The following is a 17,830-nucleotide window of genomic DNA, read 5'->3' as shown; positions in this document are numbered from 1 at the left end:
TGATGTCAAAATGATTTGTGCTTTATTTGAGCAAAGGTTGAACAATGTTAGTCAAAGTTAAATCCAAGCAATTTGGTCCCCGCACACCAGTGTTTTCACTTAAGTCCTAATTAGACCTCTTCTAAGGACAGTGTGGGTGTGTACAGCCGGTGCTTGATTGGCATCTCCCTCACCGTTCTTTTGGTCTTGTTGTACCTGTTAGAGCAGGTATCATTCTTATTGGTTCACAGAGTTTGGTGACATGTAATTCCCAGCATAGCTCCACCCAGCTTCAACCTGAACAGAGGTCTAATCAGCCAGATAGAAAACACCTGTGCGGGTGTGCAGTTAATCAGTTAGTTTCTCACTTTTCACTGAAAATGTGATTGGAATTTTTTCATTGTGCATACACAATAAATTCAGGCAAAACTCATACATACAAATATTATGGTAGAACATTATATTTTTCTTCATATATAGAGTTTGTGACGCTTGCCAATGTCCGCTTTTCAGGGATTAAAAAACAAGTCAATTAGTGCTTACATTTTAGAAAAAAGAGTTTATAGCGTTATGAGTTTGGCACAGCAAAGTGGCAAATTTCATTGCTTGTTCTTCTCACATGGCTCGTTCTTAAGCATTTAAGCACCTTAACTGCCTCATTTTGTCTGGCTTCCAACTTCAGCATAGGTATTTAAAACATCTTTACTAAGTCTTGCTGCAGAGCAGTGAAGAAACGGACCAGTGCATCTCAATGTCTCACCCTCTGTGGGCAGAAAGAGTGGCAACAAAGAGTTTTAGGAAATATTTAAACACAGAGTTATGAAATTAAACAATTAGTGAGGCTACATGTTCTTGTACAATAATGGTTCTAATCCAAAGAAAAATTTAACATGCCAAAGAACAAATAGGTCTGAATAGTTCTACATAATTCTGTAGGACTCACCTCTGTAATAGTAGAGCACTGCAATACCCACTACAAAACTGAGACAGCTCAGGAAGAACATTGGTCCTGCAGATAGACAGAAGAAAGATAAAGTTGTCATCAATGACTATTAGACCAATAACACTTATAAAGCAAGTTAAGCAAGTGGACATACTAAATGTGTATAGTAGGTCGGTATCTTCCTAATAAATGATGTCAACTAAAGTTACTAAGACAAACTGAAATGTACACTAGCATATGGCAAGAGTCAAGGGTCCAAAGCTGCTCTGTGAAAAGACATTGGTCTTGTTATTCACAGTCTAAATAAGCCATTTCTTTGTGTGACTTATAATTGGGAGTGAGTGTTTCATAACATCAGAGATGACCCATTTCCCGGCTGACACACCTTTGACCCAGTGGATGCGCCCCATGACTGTTCAAAGGAATGCAGGACAGAGGAAGCTGTTTTGGACGGCGGTTAACACGTGAGCTTAACTGACCCACAAAGCCAGAGCCCTGGATGCAATGGGATGATGAATGGTGAAGCAGTGCAGAGTGTGGGGCCCACATTCTGATGCTAGGGGTTAAAAGGTTCAGCAGACAACTGCATTTGCTGAAGAAGAACAAAGCTTAGTTGGGCTTAAGGGGCTTATCGGAGGATCAGCGAGGGGTACAGAGGTACAGTGACACACATACACAAACTGTAAGACCACCATATTTAAAAAAAACCATTCCTAGTAGCCATTTTGCCAAATTAAACTTCTGCAGATTAAAGGTGTGTTTTAGCCTTTTAACTACAATTTATTGTTACATTACACTGCTGCCCACCATTTCACAAAGTTTACCACTAGTTGTGAGAATGACATCCTACTTTCCAGGCAGCCATCGGTGTCAGTTCATGTCAGAGTAAGATTGAAAGTCAATGTGCAGGGACACCTTCTTTAAACAGCTAATCCATCACAATGCCCACTTTGTTGTACTGGCTTTTGAAAAAGAACATAAAAGAACATAATTAACAACAAAATAAATAAATAGAATAAAGTGACAGAACAGATATCAAATACATTTTCTGTCTGTTAAGAGTAACTTTCCCTTACAATTAATATATATGTCATTAGTATTTATACTGTCCTACTATATATATCTATAGTGTATTGACTTGCCTCTGTCTATACTGCACATATCTACCTCTAGTGTATCCATACCTAGCTGTATGTATATAATGTCAACCAAGTTATTACTTGTACCTACATCTGCACTATATAATTACTGCTAATCTGTTCATACTGTAAATATCTTAACCTAATACCTGTATATCTTAGTGTTACTTCACTCTGTTCATTCTGTTAATGCTGTCCATACTGTATATATCCTGCTAGTATATTCATATATATATATATATATATATATATATATATATATATATATATATATATATATAATGTTATTTTTTATATCCCTCTACATATGCACATTAGTCTGCACTTTACAGCTTTTTGCACTTCTGGTTAGATGCTTAACTGCATTTCGTTGTCTTAGTACTTGTACTTTGTGCAATGATAATAAAGTTGAATCTAATCAAATCTAATTACTAAAGCCTCTACCAAATTATAAAAGCAAATCTTGCTCTCATTTCAAAGTTATGTTATCATCACATTTTAATGCAGTTTTGAGCAGGGACACGTTATGCACTGATGAGCTCTGTTGTCATGGAATCAAAGTCACTCAAGTCTGTAGTAAAACAATCAGTGAGAAAAGATTAATGGGAATTCTGTAGTTTTTTGGATTAAATCATCACATTTCAGGTTTTAAAGTGTTCCTGAATGCACCAAAGAGGAAGTGTTTTCATATTCATTCCTTCTTGCAACTGTATCTCTATATAATGTCATAATATAAAATTGACAAAAACTAAAACTGACTGACTGCTTACTGTGATGGATTACTGTTCATTACTCTCAATTACATTTAAAATATCTGCAAGATGATTGTTTGAAAATACAAAACTGCCTGGAAAACCTGGAATCAATCCAAACCATATGGTCTGCTTTGAATAGTGGTTTACGGTAATGTAAAGTATACATGGACTGCACATACTTGGCTAAAACCACTGGTGTCATCATTTGTTTTACACCAAACACTCAGATAATATATATTTATATTAGACTGTATTTGCAATTTAACTTAACAGAAAACACATAAAATTCTCTACTGTATTCAACAGTAGTGTGAGATGTTGAGTAGATTTACCTCTATCATTTAGCACATATCGCTCTGGGTAGATTGCCATATTGTAAGTCCTTTTTGGATCTGCCACCTCTATAACAGAGAGTAAAAATGGTTGATGGGTAAACCCAACACTTTAAATAACAGTCTGTGTAATGTCCGATCCACTACTTGAACTGCATGCCTGGCTTTTCTCTGTATCTTAATAGGATAAGGCTGCATAAGGTCAGACTGGGCAATTACACAGCAGGGTATCCACCATGATGGGACACCGAGGAGGTTGAGATCTGCCTTACCATGTCACTTAAAATATATTGCATTACCTGAGTAACAGAACTAAAAAAAAATAAAAATGAAAGTAGAAAATAGTAAGTAATAGTTTAACACACATTTTGCCATTTTCTGGGTACTGATGTCACTCACATTTTATTTACCGGGGCTTATTTTTTATCGTTAAATGTAGTGTGTTATATATAAGACCTTTAATTTTATCTCTCCACTAAACTACTGCAAGAAGTTACATCTCAAAAATACATTCAGATGCAGGACCACAGGTTTGTTGAGAGAGAGGATTCTCATCTGACTAAAGTATGGCAATATTCCACTAAAACGTCTGAGAAGCCCTGTTCAAGCCCTGCTTTTACCTCTTTGTATGACTCTGGTGGGCAGGCTAGAATAGATGTCCTCGGCGAGGATGTGAAGTCCTCTGTAGAATTCATGACAGGCCTCCTCCCCCTTCGCATGCAGGTGCTTCAGCAGCTCAGCTAACCGTACCTTGGTGGGCACGCTCAGGTTCCTAAACTGCAGGGATACACATGCTGAATTCAATCACTGCACGTACCTATATACCTGCACACTGTGCCTCTGTTCCAACTCCAATTTCAGTTTAGCAGTTTCAAGTGTAAGGACATGATGACTGTCAAAACAGGATGTGTGTTTTATTGTTGGAACAGTGTCATATATTATCTGTAATAACCCTGTGGGCTTCCTTGTCACTGAGTATCTGGGGGTAGATCCTGTTCAGCTGCAGCACCAGTCTGTCCACCAGTTCAGTGTCCATCCTCAGATCTGAGCACAGGAACTGTGCGTCCCTCTGGAGCAGCTCATGGTGATCGTCAATGTCTAGTCAAGGGCGAGCAAGAGACAGTGTTAAATAAAATGAGCCCCACACTTCATACACGCTTTCATTCCTAATTTCTGAATGAATATTCATAAAGTAACACATCCGTGAAGTCGTACATGCCATAGTGTGGAGGTCAAATCAGAAACAGGTTATGACCCTGTACAATTGGAGCAACCTACAAAGCTCTAATTGAAGGCTTGCAGATTTTATGTCTAGTCTTAAGTAGTTTCTTAGTAAGCTGGTCCTGGCACCAGTCCTGTTCTGAAAATAAAGGACTAAGAGGTTTATTCTCCAGTTTAGAAAGATGAATACACTGCAAAATGGTTGGCAACACTTTCTTTGATTAATGATAATACTAAAAATCAGGTAATTATGATGATATGATGAGTTAGGGTGTGCATTAATAACAGAAAGATGCAGCGAATGCCAGTTTGGTGAAGGTCACATTCTTTGTTGAGTATTAAAGGTGCTGGCTCACCTTGATGGCCATTTGTGGCTGTATACTACAGAAGCTTTTAAAAGATACAGTCCCTGGTTTCGTTATTATGCCTGTTAGCGCCACCAAACCCTACATTTCTCCTGCCAATTCACTGTTGATGTCCTTCCCAGCTCACTTTAATGGAGGAAGATGGGGATCTCACTGTGAGCAGAGATCGGGGACATTATGACAAGAAGTTAGAGTGGCTGATATCCGTTAAGTGTCCTTTAGTAAGTCTCGGTGAGGGTTAACTCGTGGCCATTGATGATCTTTGCCTGTGCAGTTGTGTGTTTGATATCCGTCATTAGGATTTCTGAAAGATTTCTTGTACCACATTACACAAGTAAACTTGTACTTACAGCTCATCCAGCAGACATGCAGCAAATAGGCAACTAAACAAAATGTAGTAGACAATAAATAAGTGAGGTAATAATTTGTAATCTGTATAGTTTTTCCAGTGTGCAAGTTCAGTTTGTCTTTTTTCAACACATCCTTAAACAAATGAGTCAGAATATCCTGCTATAAACAAGATTAAATGAAACTACCTCATTCCAATGTCAGATTTATGCCAGTTCTTTATGAAAAAAATAAATCAGATTTGGATGTGACTGACAATCATGCATATCTATATATTAAATAAAGATCTGAATATTCTGACGAAAATGGCAGTCCATAATGTATTAAATATACACAACCTGTCTTTTATTTATAGGCTGGATATCAGGACAGAATATTCAGCCTCTTTCAAGTGTTGTTAAGTAACGCCCTAATACTTCTTCACATGAAGCCAAAATCAATGTGTTATTTAATAATAACATATTGCCATAGCAACGACTAAACTTAAAACGTTTGTGCAACAAGTGGTGCAGCCTCACGGCACAGTGGGCGGTCAGCGATCCTGTGTATCCTAGAAGTCCGGGCGCAGGGATTAGCCTAGTGTAAATCATCTTAATCAAAACAAAACATCTTACCCTTGTTTCACAAACCTGTCATACTGACAAACAAACGACGTGCGTGGCACTCGCTCCTTCCGACCGACAACCTCCCCGGTGAAACTTCCTGTTCTCCCCGGTGTGACGGTCTCTGCTGTCCCGTTACATCAGCACGCTGCGCCGCCGTGCGCATCCCGGGGCCACATGACTGACCTCTGGGCACATGATGATTATCAGCGACGGTAGACTGAGCTGACAGGCAGATTAGCAGGATCTGTATAAGCTTTCTGTTGCAAACACTGAGCCAGAGGTGAGAGGTGTCGTTTATCACTTTATTTTATTCCCTTTTTCCATTAGAGACCTGGCAATAATAATAATCATAATAATCATAATAATCATAATGATCATAATAATCATATTAATACATTTTACTTATTATTATAAGTCATTAATACATTCTTTGACATGCCATTCCTGTATGTAAGCTCCATCATTACACATCCAATCAAAATCACTGTACTGCTGCCTTATCATGTTGGCTTGTAAACATTTGCATTTGTCTATTTCAATACAGTCTCACTTATTATCAGTAGAAGTCTTTTATTTATTTACATTCTTTTAAAAAAAAAGATATTTACATACTGGCTGCTTTCCAGCTGCTCTCCCCCGTCCAACAAACTGCCCTGAGATGAGTTTCTCAGACAACTTCCTCAGCTGCCTACAATGTGTTGTGAACTATATCCTTTTAAACACCTTAACTATTAACTTTAACCACAACATAATGATTTAGTTGGTTTCTGAAAAGCTCAATTAAGGGCATGAAAGTATCTTGAACTTCTAATTACAGGGAGTGTCGTCCAACAAGGCTGGTGTCCTGAAAGTGCAATGGCTCCCCGTTTCAGACAGAGGGCAGTGTGCCATTATAGTTTACAAAAGGCACATACGTCTGTCAGATCAGTATGCCCGTGGAGCCTTCATACTGTGTAGAACTGCAGACACGAACATTTCAACAAGACCAGGAATGTTCAGTAATTTCTTCCCCTAGTCCTCATTGATACAGGCGACGCTGTTGTACATATTTGGTTAGTACTGATGGTATTCACCTCCTGGGCAATGTGTCCTCACACTGATATAATCCGTATGGAAAATTCTTTGGCAGGGTTTATATTCTTCGCGTTGGACTCATCTGTGGTTGATGGGTTCACTCCCGACAAACTGCTCTGCTGTCCTCCATACTGCCACACTAAACCCGGCCCTGAGATGTGGACCAGGCCTGGGCTCGTAGTTTGACAGGAAGACTGAGGAGGTCCGAAGTATTGCGGTGGCGGACCGGAGATTTGTGCAGATTGTGGGTTTTGGGGTAAGAGAGGCTGGTCATAGTCATAGCCGGGGAGAGCAGAAAGCAGAGGAGTGTGGCCATATGTGTGGGCAGGACCATAGGCGTACTGCTGATGACATCTGTGGAGGGAAGAAAAGAAATGTTTCAGCTGATTTGTAAGCCTTCAGGGACAATTTTTTTACTATTTATTTTTTCATTTTTGACTGTTTCAGCCAAGATCTCACCTGCAGACTCGCGTGTTGTCGCACATGGCTGGGTTACCGGTGTCCCACGGTGAAAGCCCCTTCTCCTGGGTGTTGTTGTTGTTGTTGTTCCTGCCTTTATGGCTGTAACGAGACCTGCTGTCCTCCTGGCACTGGGCCTGCTCCTCCCACTGCCACACATCTGACTCCCTGTTCAAAGAAATCAATGTGAACCTGTACGTCAGTATTTCAGTTTGTAAATGCATCACAGGATAACTCTCTTCTTTGTTTCTGTCCATCCTTTTCCTTCAGTGATGTAAAGTAACTAGGTTTATTTAATCAAGTACTGTACTTAAGTACAGTTTTGAGGTACTGCTGTTATATTTCAGAGAGGAATGTTGTAGTTTTTATCCCACTACATTTATTTGACAGCTATAGTTATTAGTTTTTACAGAATTTTGATTAAATCACAATAACTACATATTTAATATAAAATATTGTTCCAGATTAAACTAGTAGTTTGTTTGTCCTTGACACATTTCAGATGTCTATGACTTTTTTCTTCAATCAAAGAGACATCTCCTCTCTAAACAAGCATGCATACATAAAGACAGATGTTAACAATACTGGATTTAAAATACTTCAAAACTGGCTTTGCAAATATTTTATGAGGAAGGAAATTATGCATTCAACACATTTGTTAGAGCTAAAGGATGCACACAATCCATTTTCAGGGGTAACATTATGAATATATACATAACGTTTGTTTGTTTACAACACAACCCAACAGGCCACCTTTTGGGAGGCTTTTAAATGAAGGACTTTTATTTATAATGGAGTACTTTTACACTGTGGTACTAAGTAAACAATCCGAGTACTTCTTCCACTGCTGTTTGTTTCTCACTCACCTTTCCTCCTTTTTTCTTTTGTCCTCTTTGATGCAGTCAAGCAAACAGCAGGTGATGAAGGCCATGGACATGAGGAAGATAATGGCTGAGCTTACAATGGATGCCAGCACAGCCACACGGAAACCATAGTCCTCATAGGGAGACAGAGCTGGAGTATGAGAGAAGAAGACTATTGACTGATTTATTTCCATGTAATGCGCTCAATGCATTAGACAACTGCATTCATCAACCTGCAAAATCTGTGTATAACATTTCCTAATCAAACTCGACTGCCCCAAAAGTATTGCAACCATGCTTAGGCTTTCTAGATAAAGTCTGTCACAAAGACTGCTATATCACACATCTTTCATTATTCATTATTCATTTACCATTTAACCAGAGGAGATTGGCGGAAATAAAGTCATCAATAAAGTCAGCTCATCATGGAAAGGACAATAAAACACAAATTCCATTTTTCATTTCTTTCAGTTTCTTCTCTCCCATGATGATTGATCCTGAAACATAATTAAGATGGTACTCTCACTTTTTCCACTCACTCATCCACCAAAAGAATGACTAACTCTGCACCTGCTTGTAATCATTCCCCTCTACCTGCATTTGCATTAATATTCTCCTTAAATGAGCTTTATCCCCAAGCAACAAATTATTTTCTCTTGAATGTGTTTTCACATAATTTCGAGGTTTAATTAGTGCAAGCCAACTAATACCTTAAGTGTATTCATGTAACATTGCCACTAGCCACAATGCCTATCACATAATGTTTAATATATATTCCATCTCTTCAGAATAATGAGCTGACAGACAGTTCAGGGCAAGTTTTGCAGCCACTGCAATTCTCCCAGTAAAGCATCGGGAACATTTAATCTGCACACAAACACATTTCAGTGTATGAATACGTTCATAAAGTAATATCCCCCTGGCCAGGAGCTACTCCTGCAATGACTGCCATTCTTTCTATATTAACTGTCAGGTCTAAGTTTCTGTTTCTACTTACGTTTACAGTAGTTCTCCCCCACCCAGTGGGTGCTGTTGTTGCCCATGACGCACATCAGCTCACTACCGACCAGTTTGTGTTTGGCTGGGCACTGCAGGGAAATGACTGTGCCCACATTGGTACCGTTGCCCTGAATAATCCTCTGGGTGCCCAGGGCTGGAAGAGGCCTGGGTGTGCACTGAGTCTGGGACGGACCTAAAAGAAAAAACTCTGACTGTCACTGGTTGTGTCTGAATTATGTTGCAGATGTTAGATGTGCATAAATCACCAAAAGTTCCCCCAAAGTTTGAACACATGTATAATTCATGTATCTTCAAAAGAATTTTGTTTTCTCAAGATGATCAGACAACTTAAAATTCAAAAGTAGCACAAAAACAATTTTGGGTGAACAGTGTGAACAGCACATAAGATTGGAGCGCTGCAGATGAGATTCAGTGTGGAATGGGACAGTCATTCCACAGCTATCAGCCCTGAACCCCTGTAGGGCTGCACAACGCTGCGTGACAAAACACTGGCCCCCCCTGTAACAGCCGGGTGCTGAGCTGCATCGAATTCTAACAGTATCGAAGCAGGAAATGTGATAAATCATTAAACAAAAGGCCTGCGAGGCTGGTGGAAACACACAGGCCATCTGGAGCCATGCTCGAAAAAAGGGTTATCATACAGCACAACAGTGCTCAGCATATTACAGGAGGGAAGGTCTCTCACTGTGTCATCTCAGTACGCCAGCAGTCTGCCACGATAACCCTACAACATAACAGTATCACTTCATCATGACACAAGCTGCTGGAATGGAAATAAACACAATGACATCAGTTCAGTGATATTCCAACAGAATTGGGAAGGATAACATGATCAGGCCCAAGAAAAGTCAAAACCAGCTTGTTTGCTGGGGGAAAACTGCTTCTGGTTTTCACTTTAAAACAATGGGACGTATCACAAGAGACGTTTTGCAATGTTCCTTGTCACTACTAAATTAAGGGAAATAATTTTATAGATGCACTTCTGGTGAAAACATGTGACGCATGTTTATCACCACAAGGGGCGTCAAATGACACCAAAAGTTTGTGGTTTCGGGACAGACAGACAGACAGACAGACAGACAGAAGGTATTGTTATTTTTAAAGAATTACACTCGCTTCTGATCACATTTTACAACGGCACTGGGTCAGACTCAACGGGGATAAATACTGCCCTGAAGGCCATTAGCATCAGCTCATCATATTCAAGTTTATGTAACACAAGGACGCACTTCATTGCCGATAAGTAGAGAGCATCACTTTTATATAACGTGCGAGTGTGTGTTTGTGTGTGTGTGCGAGGCGCCCAGCTGTGCATCGGCGCAAGGAGTTGCCACCCTTTTCCACTTCCTCTTTATTTTTTGCTATTTAAAAATAGACACAAATTTTGAGATCTTTTAGAGAGGTGGGCATGAAGTTCATTAAATTTCCCCACGTGACACTTATTGTATGATGTAAAATGTATTTATCAATATATAAGTGTATTTATATTTCTCACCCATGAATAAATCTACAAATGCCACACATTATATACCTTGATAAACAAGCACTGTAAGCCCCCAAAGGGACCATGCACAAGCGGAAATTAAGAGCCTAAACACATTAGATCTATATAAATGTTGTACTGATAATTTCTAGGGGTCAGTGATTGAATAAAAATGTATACCCCCCACCAAAAAAAAAAAAAAAAACATTAATGTTAAGAATAGAACTGGAATAAGTGCAAAGTGCCAAAAACAAGCCTCCGTCCCACACACATCCTACACGTTCAACTCGAGTGCGAATTAGACATCGTTTGGTTTGCTATTTCCTCGGTCTTACCTGCTTTATTCCGGTCACGGCTGTCATCTCTGTTTTTAAATTCAGTCCTGGAGACATCTGCTATTGAAGCTGTTGCCGCTGACATGGTGGCGACAGACGCCCCCCAGGTCCGCTCTTTGGTTGTGCGTAAAGACTGCGCAACGGTGCTCCTCTGTGCCCGGTACAGGGTAAACAGGTCGAAATTCCTTTGCTGGAGTCGTGCGTGAGCGTCTCCGTGCGATTTTGTTCGCCTCTCTATCTCTAAGTGGACTGCTTGTCGTCCACAGAGTCCTCCCACAATGCTCTCTCACCGCATCGTTCACTTCTTCTAATGCCCGGTTTGGACAGCGCGCTGTGGCTTCTGTCGCGCAAGCGGATGAGCCCTAGAGAGGACGGAGACAGATGAAGCGATCGGTCGAGACCTTGTCGACCAAAGCAACTATGACTTTGTGGATTACACCTGGTCAGGTCAAGTCGGCCAGCTACAGTAACTACAACAGAAAAAACGCGGTTTGCTGGCAGGATGTTGCACTGCCGCTCAGTTTGAGATCAGGATGTGGTGCTTCAAACACACACACAGACAGTGACGTAAAGCTCACCTATGAGGGGATTAAGAGATGTATGATTCTGTTAACCACAGAACAGCTTACATTATAGTGCCATCCACATCCATACAGTTAATGTTTGCACACACAAGCTTAAGAAGGTGAAAGTGTGAGTTCCAAATAACATGTGGTTGCCTCTAAAGTATTTTTAGATCACTGAGGAGTTTACATTTATGAAGTGATGCTCATAAGCTTCAAAGTTAAGAGATGCAGGATGTTCTGTTAAATAATGCTGACAAGTTGCAGCAGTGATAGCAAATTCGGAGGAAGAGAAGTCGGTAATGGAGAAGGGTCTTACAAATGGTGTGAGACTGAGATCTCTTTCAACACATTCCAGTGAAATGAACAGTGTATGTAAAACATTTGACTGTATAATATATGCTGTTTCTTTTTAAGTAACCAATTGTTTCTTCATGTTACTACCTGTGTATGATCTAGACAGAATGCTTTCACTTCCCTCTTTGTGTCTTATTGTGTCACAGGTCGGTTAGGCTTGTGGTTTCACTTGTGGCTGCTGACTGGTGAGGTGACTTGGACAATGTGAATCATTTCACTGCCCAACCATGGATGGTTGGAAATGTAATGATATGCAGCTATAAATTAAACAAAAGCAATTTAAACATTTCATGAGGGAAAAAAAATACCAGATGCATTTTCAAAACATGGAGACAATCTACTTACACCCAAACATATTTACAAGCATCATAGATCACTAAAAGCATACAAAGTCTAAAAAATGAAGGTTCTTATTTTCACTTGCATCTGAAAGCAGCCCCTCTTGTTGAAACTCCACGTCAGTCTAATGTCATTGAGGATTCTGGGCATGCATGAGACTGTTTCTGCTGTGGGTGATAAGTGTCTCCACAGGCACAGCCCTGTTCACCTGAGCAAACCCCCACACACCACCTCAGACGCACTGGGAGCCTCTGTTCAGACAGCTGCTTGCCTCATCATTCATGAATATATTAGCATATCTGATTAAAAGTCTTTATACAGGAGACGTATGGATATGTAAATGCTTTAGAGTTATGTTGACGACTGACCAAAAATAGAAATGTGTTGCCTTAATTATTTCTAGTGGTAGGAATTAACTGTAGGTACATTTACTCTAGTACTGTACTTAAGTACACATTGCAGGTACTTGCACTTAACTTGAATATTTCCATTTTATGAAACTTTAGACTTCTACTCCACTACATCTGAGATGAAAAGATTGTACTTTTACTCTACTAAATAGCAACAGCTATACTTTTCAGATAACATTTTTTTATGCCTTTCCCTTCCTGGTGAACTTTCTGATAAAAAAAAAGATCTTCATCAGTTGGCATCACTAGGCATGAAAGCAGCTCTTCTAAAATTTCTATATTTATGCAACTTTGAAAGAAAGGCCTGCGTTCAGCTCCCAATGTCACTTTGTTTTTATGAGTCATGTATTGAATTTTAATGAAGATATAGTTGAAAACAAGCCAGATTTCAGAATGTATGCCTCTCCCTTAAATAACTGCTGAATGTCCACAGTTATACCACTTTTGATTCTATGAATTCAGTGTGTTCAAGAATATTCCACATTACTTTTAGAGGTAGACAAGAAGGAGGGAGATGAGTGGATGAGGACATTTTGAGAAATTAGTCTGCTTAAAGTGTTCGAGTTTTCTCCTCTGATTTGGAGCCGGTTGCTACAGCAACTGTTAATGTGGTCTGGCATAGTCTGAGCGGGTACAGTTTGGACTCTCAGTGCCTTCCACTTTATTCTCCACCCTGGCTTGTGTGATATGTTCTCTGTGCAATCCAATATACAACCAAGAGGCTTGCTAATGAAGCCTGGGGCAGTCAATAATGCCTCTTTTGCTGCATTTTAAAGGAATAAAGCTGATATTGTAGTAGTTTGCTTGCCAAGTGGCACCATGACCAAGAGAAAAACACTCCCCTACTGTTGCTGTTTTATTATTAATATGATCTGACAAGAGAGACAGAGAAAGGTGAAGTAGGTGAGACTGGTCCGCTCCACATATCCGCACTGCCCCTGACACCGTGTGGCACAGTGGCTCTGCTGGAGGAGGAGACCACTCCATCACGCAGGTAATTAAGCAGAGCAGGAGGGGCACGGTCCCACACTGCCAACGGCCCCGTCAACACTGCTGTTCGAACCAGGCCACATATGGCTGGAGGTCAGGGTGGAGGAGACTGAAGACGCCCGCTCCGAAGTGTCCTTGGTTAGTTCCTAAAGTGATAAAACAAACATCCAGTGAGATGTTAATGTTAATTGCCTGACTACCCAGCACTAGCCATGAGACAATTATTTTATTCAAAGGCCTCTTCTACTTAGGGGATGAAGAGCTGTGCTGAGTGATTGCTTATTGCAAATAAAGCCCCCTGTGGATCACTGTTATAAGTATTAGTCATTATAACACAACTGAAACAGGACTTTTTGTTAAAAATAGAGTGCTTAAGAATGAAATACTTCCCAGAAACCATTTAAAGTTAATGCCTCATTAAGAGATGGACTGTCTCTGCTGCTGAGAAATGCATATGGTTGACAACTCTTGTCAAGTAGACAACACTTTCAAAATGACACCCACATTCTCTCTTACTTCCTCTCTTTCTCACACACACCTACTGATCTGTCTATAACATCATTAATGCTCTCTCTCTGTCTTCTGTGACTGTAATCTCTGAACAAATCACTTGTTCAGGCTGGACTGTGGCCACCAGCGACTGGGCCACTCCATAAATCTGCACCTTCATATAGTCGCTGGGAGAGAGTGAGAAATAAAAGAGAGGAGAGATGGGAAATGGGTGGCAGGTGAGAAGAATGAGACTTTAGGAGGAAACTGAGTTGATCAAGCATTTCTTTGCCACAGTGCTATCTCAGACGTGCACAGCTTGCAAGGCATGGGTTGCAGATGCACAGCAATTCTCAGACACCGGAGGATGAGGGACAGTATTAAGCAGCAGTGCTGGGAGGTGAAATTGAGTCAGTTAGGCATACTTTCTTTGTCAGGGATTTGTTTTGTAAAACAGATTGAATTGCACCTCTACTTTAAAATCCATGAGCTTATATGATGCAGAATTTCCTATCCAGCTTGTGATTGGTTTCATCACATGAGTGCATAATATTTGAAGCATTAAATATAAGAGGCACTAAAAGAAATAGCCCTTTGAGAAATTGAACTGAACTTGGCTTTTGGTGCTGACACACAAAGAAAACAAGAGTCTACAGCAACGTTAGCTGCTGTGTCAGGCTGTAGTTACTTTGAACTAAATGCTAATGTCCACATGGAGACATGCTAACACTGATAATGCAGATAAGCTGGTGTTTAGCAGGTAATGCTTACCTTACCAATGTTCAATATTTCAGTTAATTGCAAACATGCTAACTGTAGGTAACTGCTAATGAGCACAAAGTGTAGGTGAGGCTGATTGGAATATCATTAGTTTTGCAGGTGGAGAAGGGTCTATCAGCAGTCTCACAGTCTACACAACAAACCAACATTACTACACAACACACACCCTGAGACATGTAATTTTTTTAACCCAAAAAGTAATCCTGAAAAAAGTTTTCCTAAACCTAACCATGTAGTATTTGTGCCTAAACCTAACCAAACTACGACTGCTTCGAGGGCATGTAGTAGTCGGTGTGTCTTGTAGTACTGTGCAGACCTCCTTTAGTCATAAAGCAATATTGGATAAATAAATGTTTTCACCTGACTGGGATAAAGTGTTATTGCAATTCATCCTTACAGGTACATGAGCATTTGCACCAAATTTCATGGCAATCCATCCAACAATTACCGAAGCATTTCTCAGAATCATAAATATCAACCTCCGGATGGGGCAACATAAAAAGTCATTAAGATTCATTGAGTCATGGATGTCTGTTCTAAATTTCATGGCATCTCATAAAAAAGTTGTTTAGATATTTCAGCCTAGACAAAAGTGGTGGTCCGACGGACATTTCCATCCCTAAAGCCATACTGATAGCGTGGCTAAAAAATGTAAATATTGTACATAATTTATGACTTTATTGACCACTGAGGAGAAAATCTAATTTTCTGACACCCATCACAAGGAGTTAAGAGTGACCAGTCAGCCGTTATATCACATTGCTGCAGTGCTTCCAGTTAAATACATCCTCCTGCAGCCCTTCACCCAGAGGCCCAGATCTTTTCAACACCCCTGTCACGAGGGAAGAGAAATGGACCAAGAAAAAAAAGATGCAAAGAGGGAGTAAGTGAAAGAAAGCATGAAACATAGTAAGGAAATTGCATCAGTTTTATTATGTCACAGCTATCCTGCAAATTCCTTAAGTGCACTGACATCCATGTGTGTTAATATGACTGGTGCAAACAGGGACGATTCCTACTGGTAATGACAGCAGCGCTAACAGCAGGGCAGCCCAACGGTGCTGAAGACAACAAATGAAAGATGAGAGAGTCTGGGGAATGGCACAAATGGATGCTGAAAGAAAACAGGAGAGAAAGGAAAGTGATAAGGTCACTTGGCCTCAACGTAGAAGGTGGGAAAACTAAGCTAAAAGAAAGCTTGTGAAAAAGGGATATCTCTTAGGTTAAGTGAGGGGGTAGTGTGCTGAGTTGTTCATTTCCGGCAAATAAGGAAAGCTCACTTTTCTAGAATGGTTCAAGTGAGCAACACATCAGAAAAGGAAAAGACAAAGTACTGAGTTTGATAACGGAATAAATAGAAATCTGCTTCTCATATCAGGGCTGCCATGGTCTGGTGGCTCCCGTGTGAAGTTCATCCAGTTCTTTACTTAGGTCATTCTCTTTGTACGTTCATCTACCTCCATTCACAGGACAAAATATACAAGCTGCACCTTGTTATCGAAGACATTTGAAGAAAATAGCATCACCAAACCTTTTATTGGAGAACATAATGTCCCCAAAGATTTCTAAACTGGACATTGAACATTGTCTCTGTGTCCAGCAGAGCTTTTACTTAAACCTTATATTCATATTCCGCCTAATTTCCAGGCTCAATATGAAGCCAAATTGTGGCTGGATGCAGTTCTATAATAAATATTTTGGATATCTTATAAACAGTGTTTTTTTAGGTCATGTTTGCGTGTGTAAACCTTGTGATTTTGTTTAGCTGCATCTCACTTGACTTTTTTTTTATTTAAATGCCTGCCAAATTATTCATTCTTTTATGACTGCTGTTATTCCAAATCACTCTGTGTTTCTCTCAGTGAGCTTTAGATGTTGTCATGTGGCTCCACATCATTTCCCAATACTCCATTCACGTTGATGAGATATTAGATGTTCTGCATAATAAAATATTCAGGTCTGGTGTTTTACAACATAATTTGTTCAATGGCCCAGAGTAGACAGTGTTCAGTTATGGATGTTGTTTTTGTCATTATATGTGCTCATTTAGGCTGCAGCATAATTTAATTTAGTGTAAGTGCGTACAAGTTCTCACCCATTTACATATTTGTCAGAATGAAAATAGGTGTGAAGCTCTGGGGAATAAATTAAATATTAGGTTTACTTAGGAATGAATAGAAAACTTCTTTATTGTTCCATGACATAATGCTGTTTTGTCTAGTAGGATGTGTAACTATAAGGATTTGGGGAGAGACAAAGTCTCCTGAGGCCATTATATCATCCACTTAAATAGACCTGAAATCATCATCATCACATTCAGCTTAACGATTTCTAATTAGCATAATGATAGAATGACCAACCCTCTCCAGTGGCTGTGAATCTCAATGAGATTTCTTCTTTTCCCACCTCCACTCAGGCAATGAGTGAGACAAAGATGTGATTGATGTTGTCTCTGGTGATGTATTGTTACAATCACAGCAATCCATCATCAGCTAGTAAATCTCTATCATGTACCATCAGATTCTGTGATTAAATGCAGGACATTTCCCCCAGGGCGTCTGGTGGATTTTTGTTTCCGCGGGAGTGCCAGGGTGTGATACAGATCCTACCAAGTACAATGGTTATGAAATTATGTTTTGTCAGTGATCTCACTTCCAGAAAGTAATTTGTTTGAGTTTTAAAAAAAAAACAGTCTTGCATCACCCACACAGACAATATAGTCTTATACATGGGGGGAACAAACCCTAATCGCAGAGTACAAAACACGAAAACGACAGGAAACAGTCGTCACCACTTCCTTTCCAGGAATGGAGAACTGTCTTCTTGCTTCACTACAAAATGCAAAAGTTTAGAGTTTGCGTTTGGGCGTGGGTGTTGCTGCAGATGTGATGACAAAAGGGCAGCATTATGCTACACATACTGACTCTTTATCAAATGCATTTTGCACTGCAAATTATTAACAATAGGCATGCATTTTTTTA

The 17,830-nt window shown here is 39.9% G+C and overlaps 2 protein-coding genes across 3 annotated transcripts; both read right to left on the bottom strand.

Moving 5' to 3' along the window:
• Positions 1–5,882, bottom strand: LOC127376883 (caspase recruitment domain-containing protein 19-like). Of its 2 annotated transcripts, XM_051424257.1 has the most exons (6): positions 5,712–5,882; positions 4,101–4,246; positions 3,769–3,925; positions 3,149–3,217; positions 923–988; positions 1–742 (listed from the first exon to the last, which is right to left on the bottom strand). In XM_051424257.1, the coding sequence occupies exons 1-6, from the start codon at positions 5,848–5,850 to the stop codon at positions 636–638; spliced, it is 684 nt and encodes a 227-aa protein (XP_051280217.1). In that variant the 5' UTR covers positions 5,851–5,882; the 3' UTR covers positions 1–635. The 2 variants fall into 2 exon arrangements, with proteins under 2 accessions (XP_051280217.1, XP_051280218.1); XM_051424258.1 differs by lacking the exon at positions 3,149–3,217.
• A 93-nt stretch (positions 5,883–5,975) lies between these two features.
• Positions 5,976–11,480, bottom strand: LOC127376882 (sushi domain-containing protein 3). Its single transcript, XM_051424255.1, has 5 exons — positions 10,922–11,480; positions 9,081–9,275; positions 8,087–8,234; positions 7,221–7,388; positions 5,976–7,115 (listed from the first exon to the last, which is right to left on the bottom strand). Exons 1-5 carry the CDS (start codon positions 11,004–11,006, stop codon positions 6,779–6,781), a joined length of 933 nt encoding a protein of 310 aa, XP_051280215.1. The 5' UTR covers positions 11,007–11,480; the 3' UTR covers positions 5,976–6,778.
• Between the last annotated feature and the right edge of the window lie 6,350 nt (positions 11,481–17,830).

The sequence above is a fragment of the Dicentrarchus labrax genome, unplaced genomic scaffold, assembly GCF_905237075.1.
Source record: "Dicentrarchus labrax unplaced genomic scaffold, dlabrax2021, whole genome shotgun sequence".
In the NCBI taxonomy this organism is placed as follows: Eukaryota; Metazoa; Chordata; class Actinopteri; family Moronidae; genus Dicentrarchus; species Dicentrarchus labrax.
Note: the sequence above shows the minus strand (reverse complement) of the source record. Positions and strands in the feature narration are given on the sequence as shown.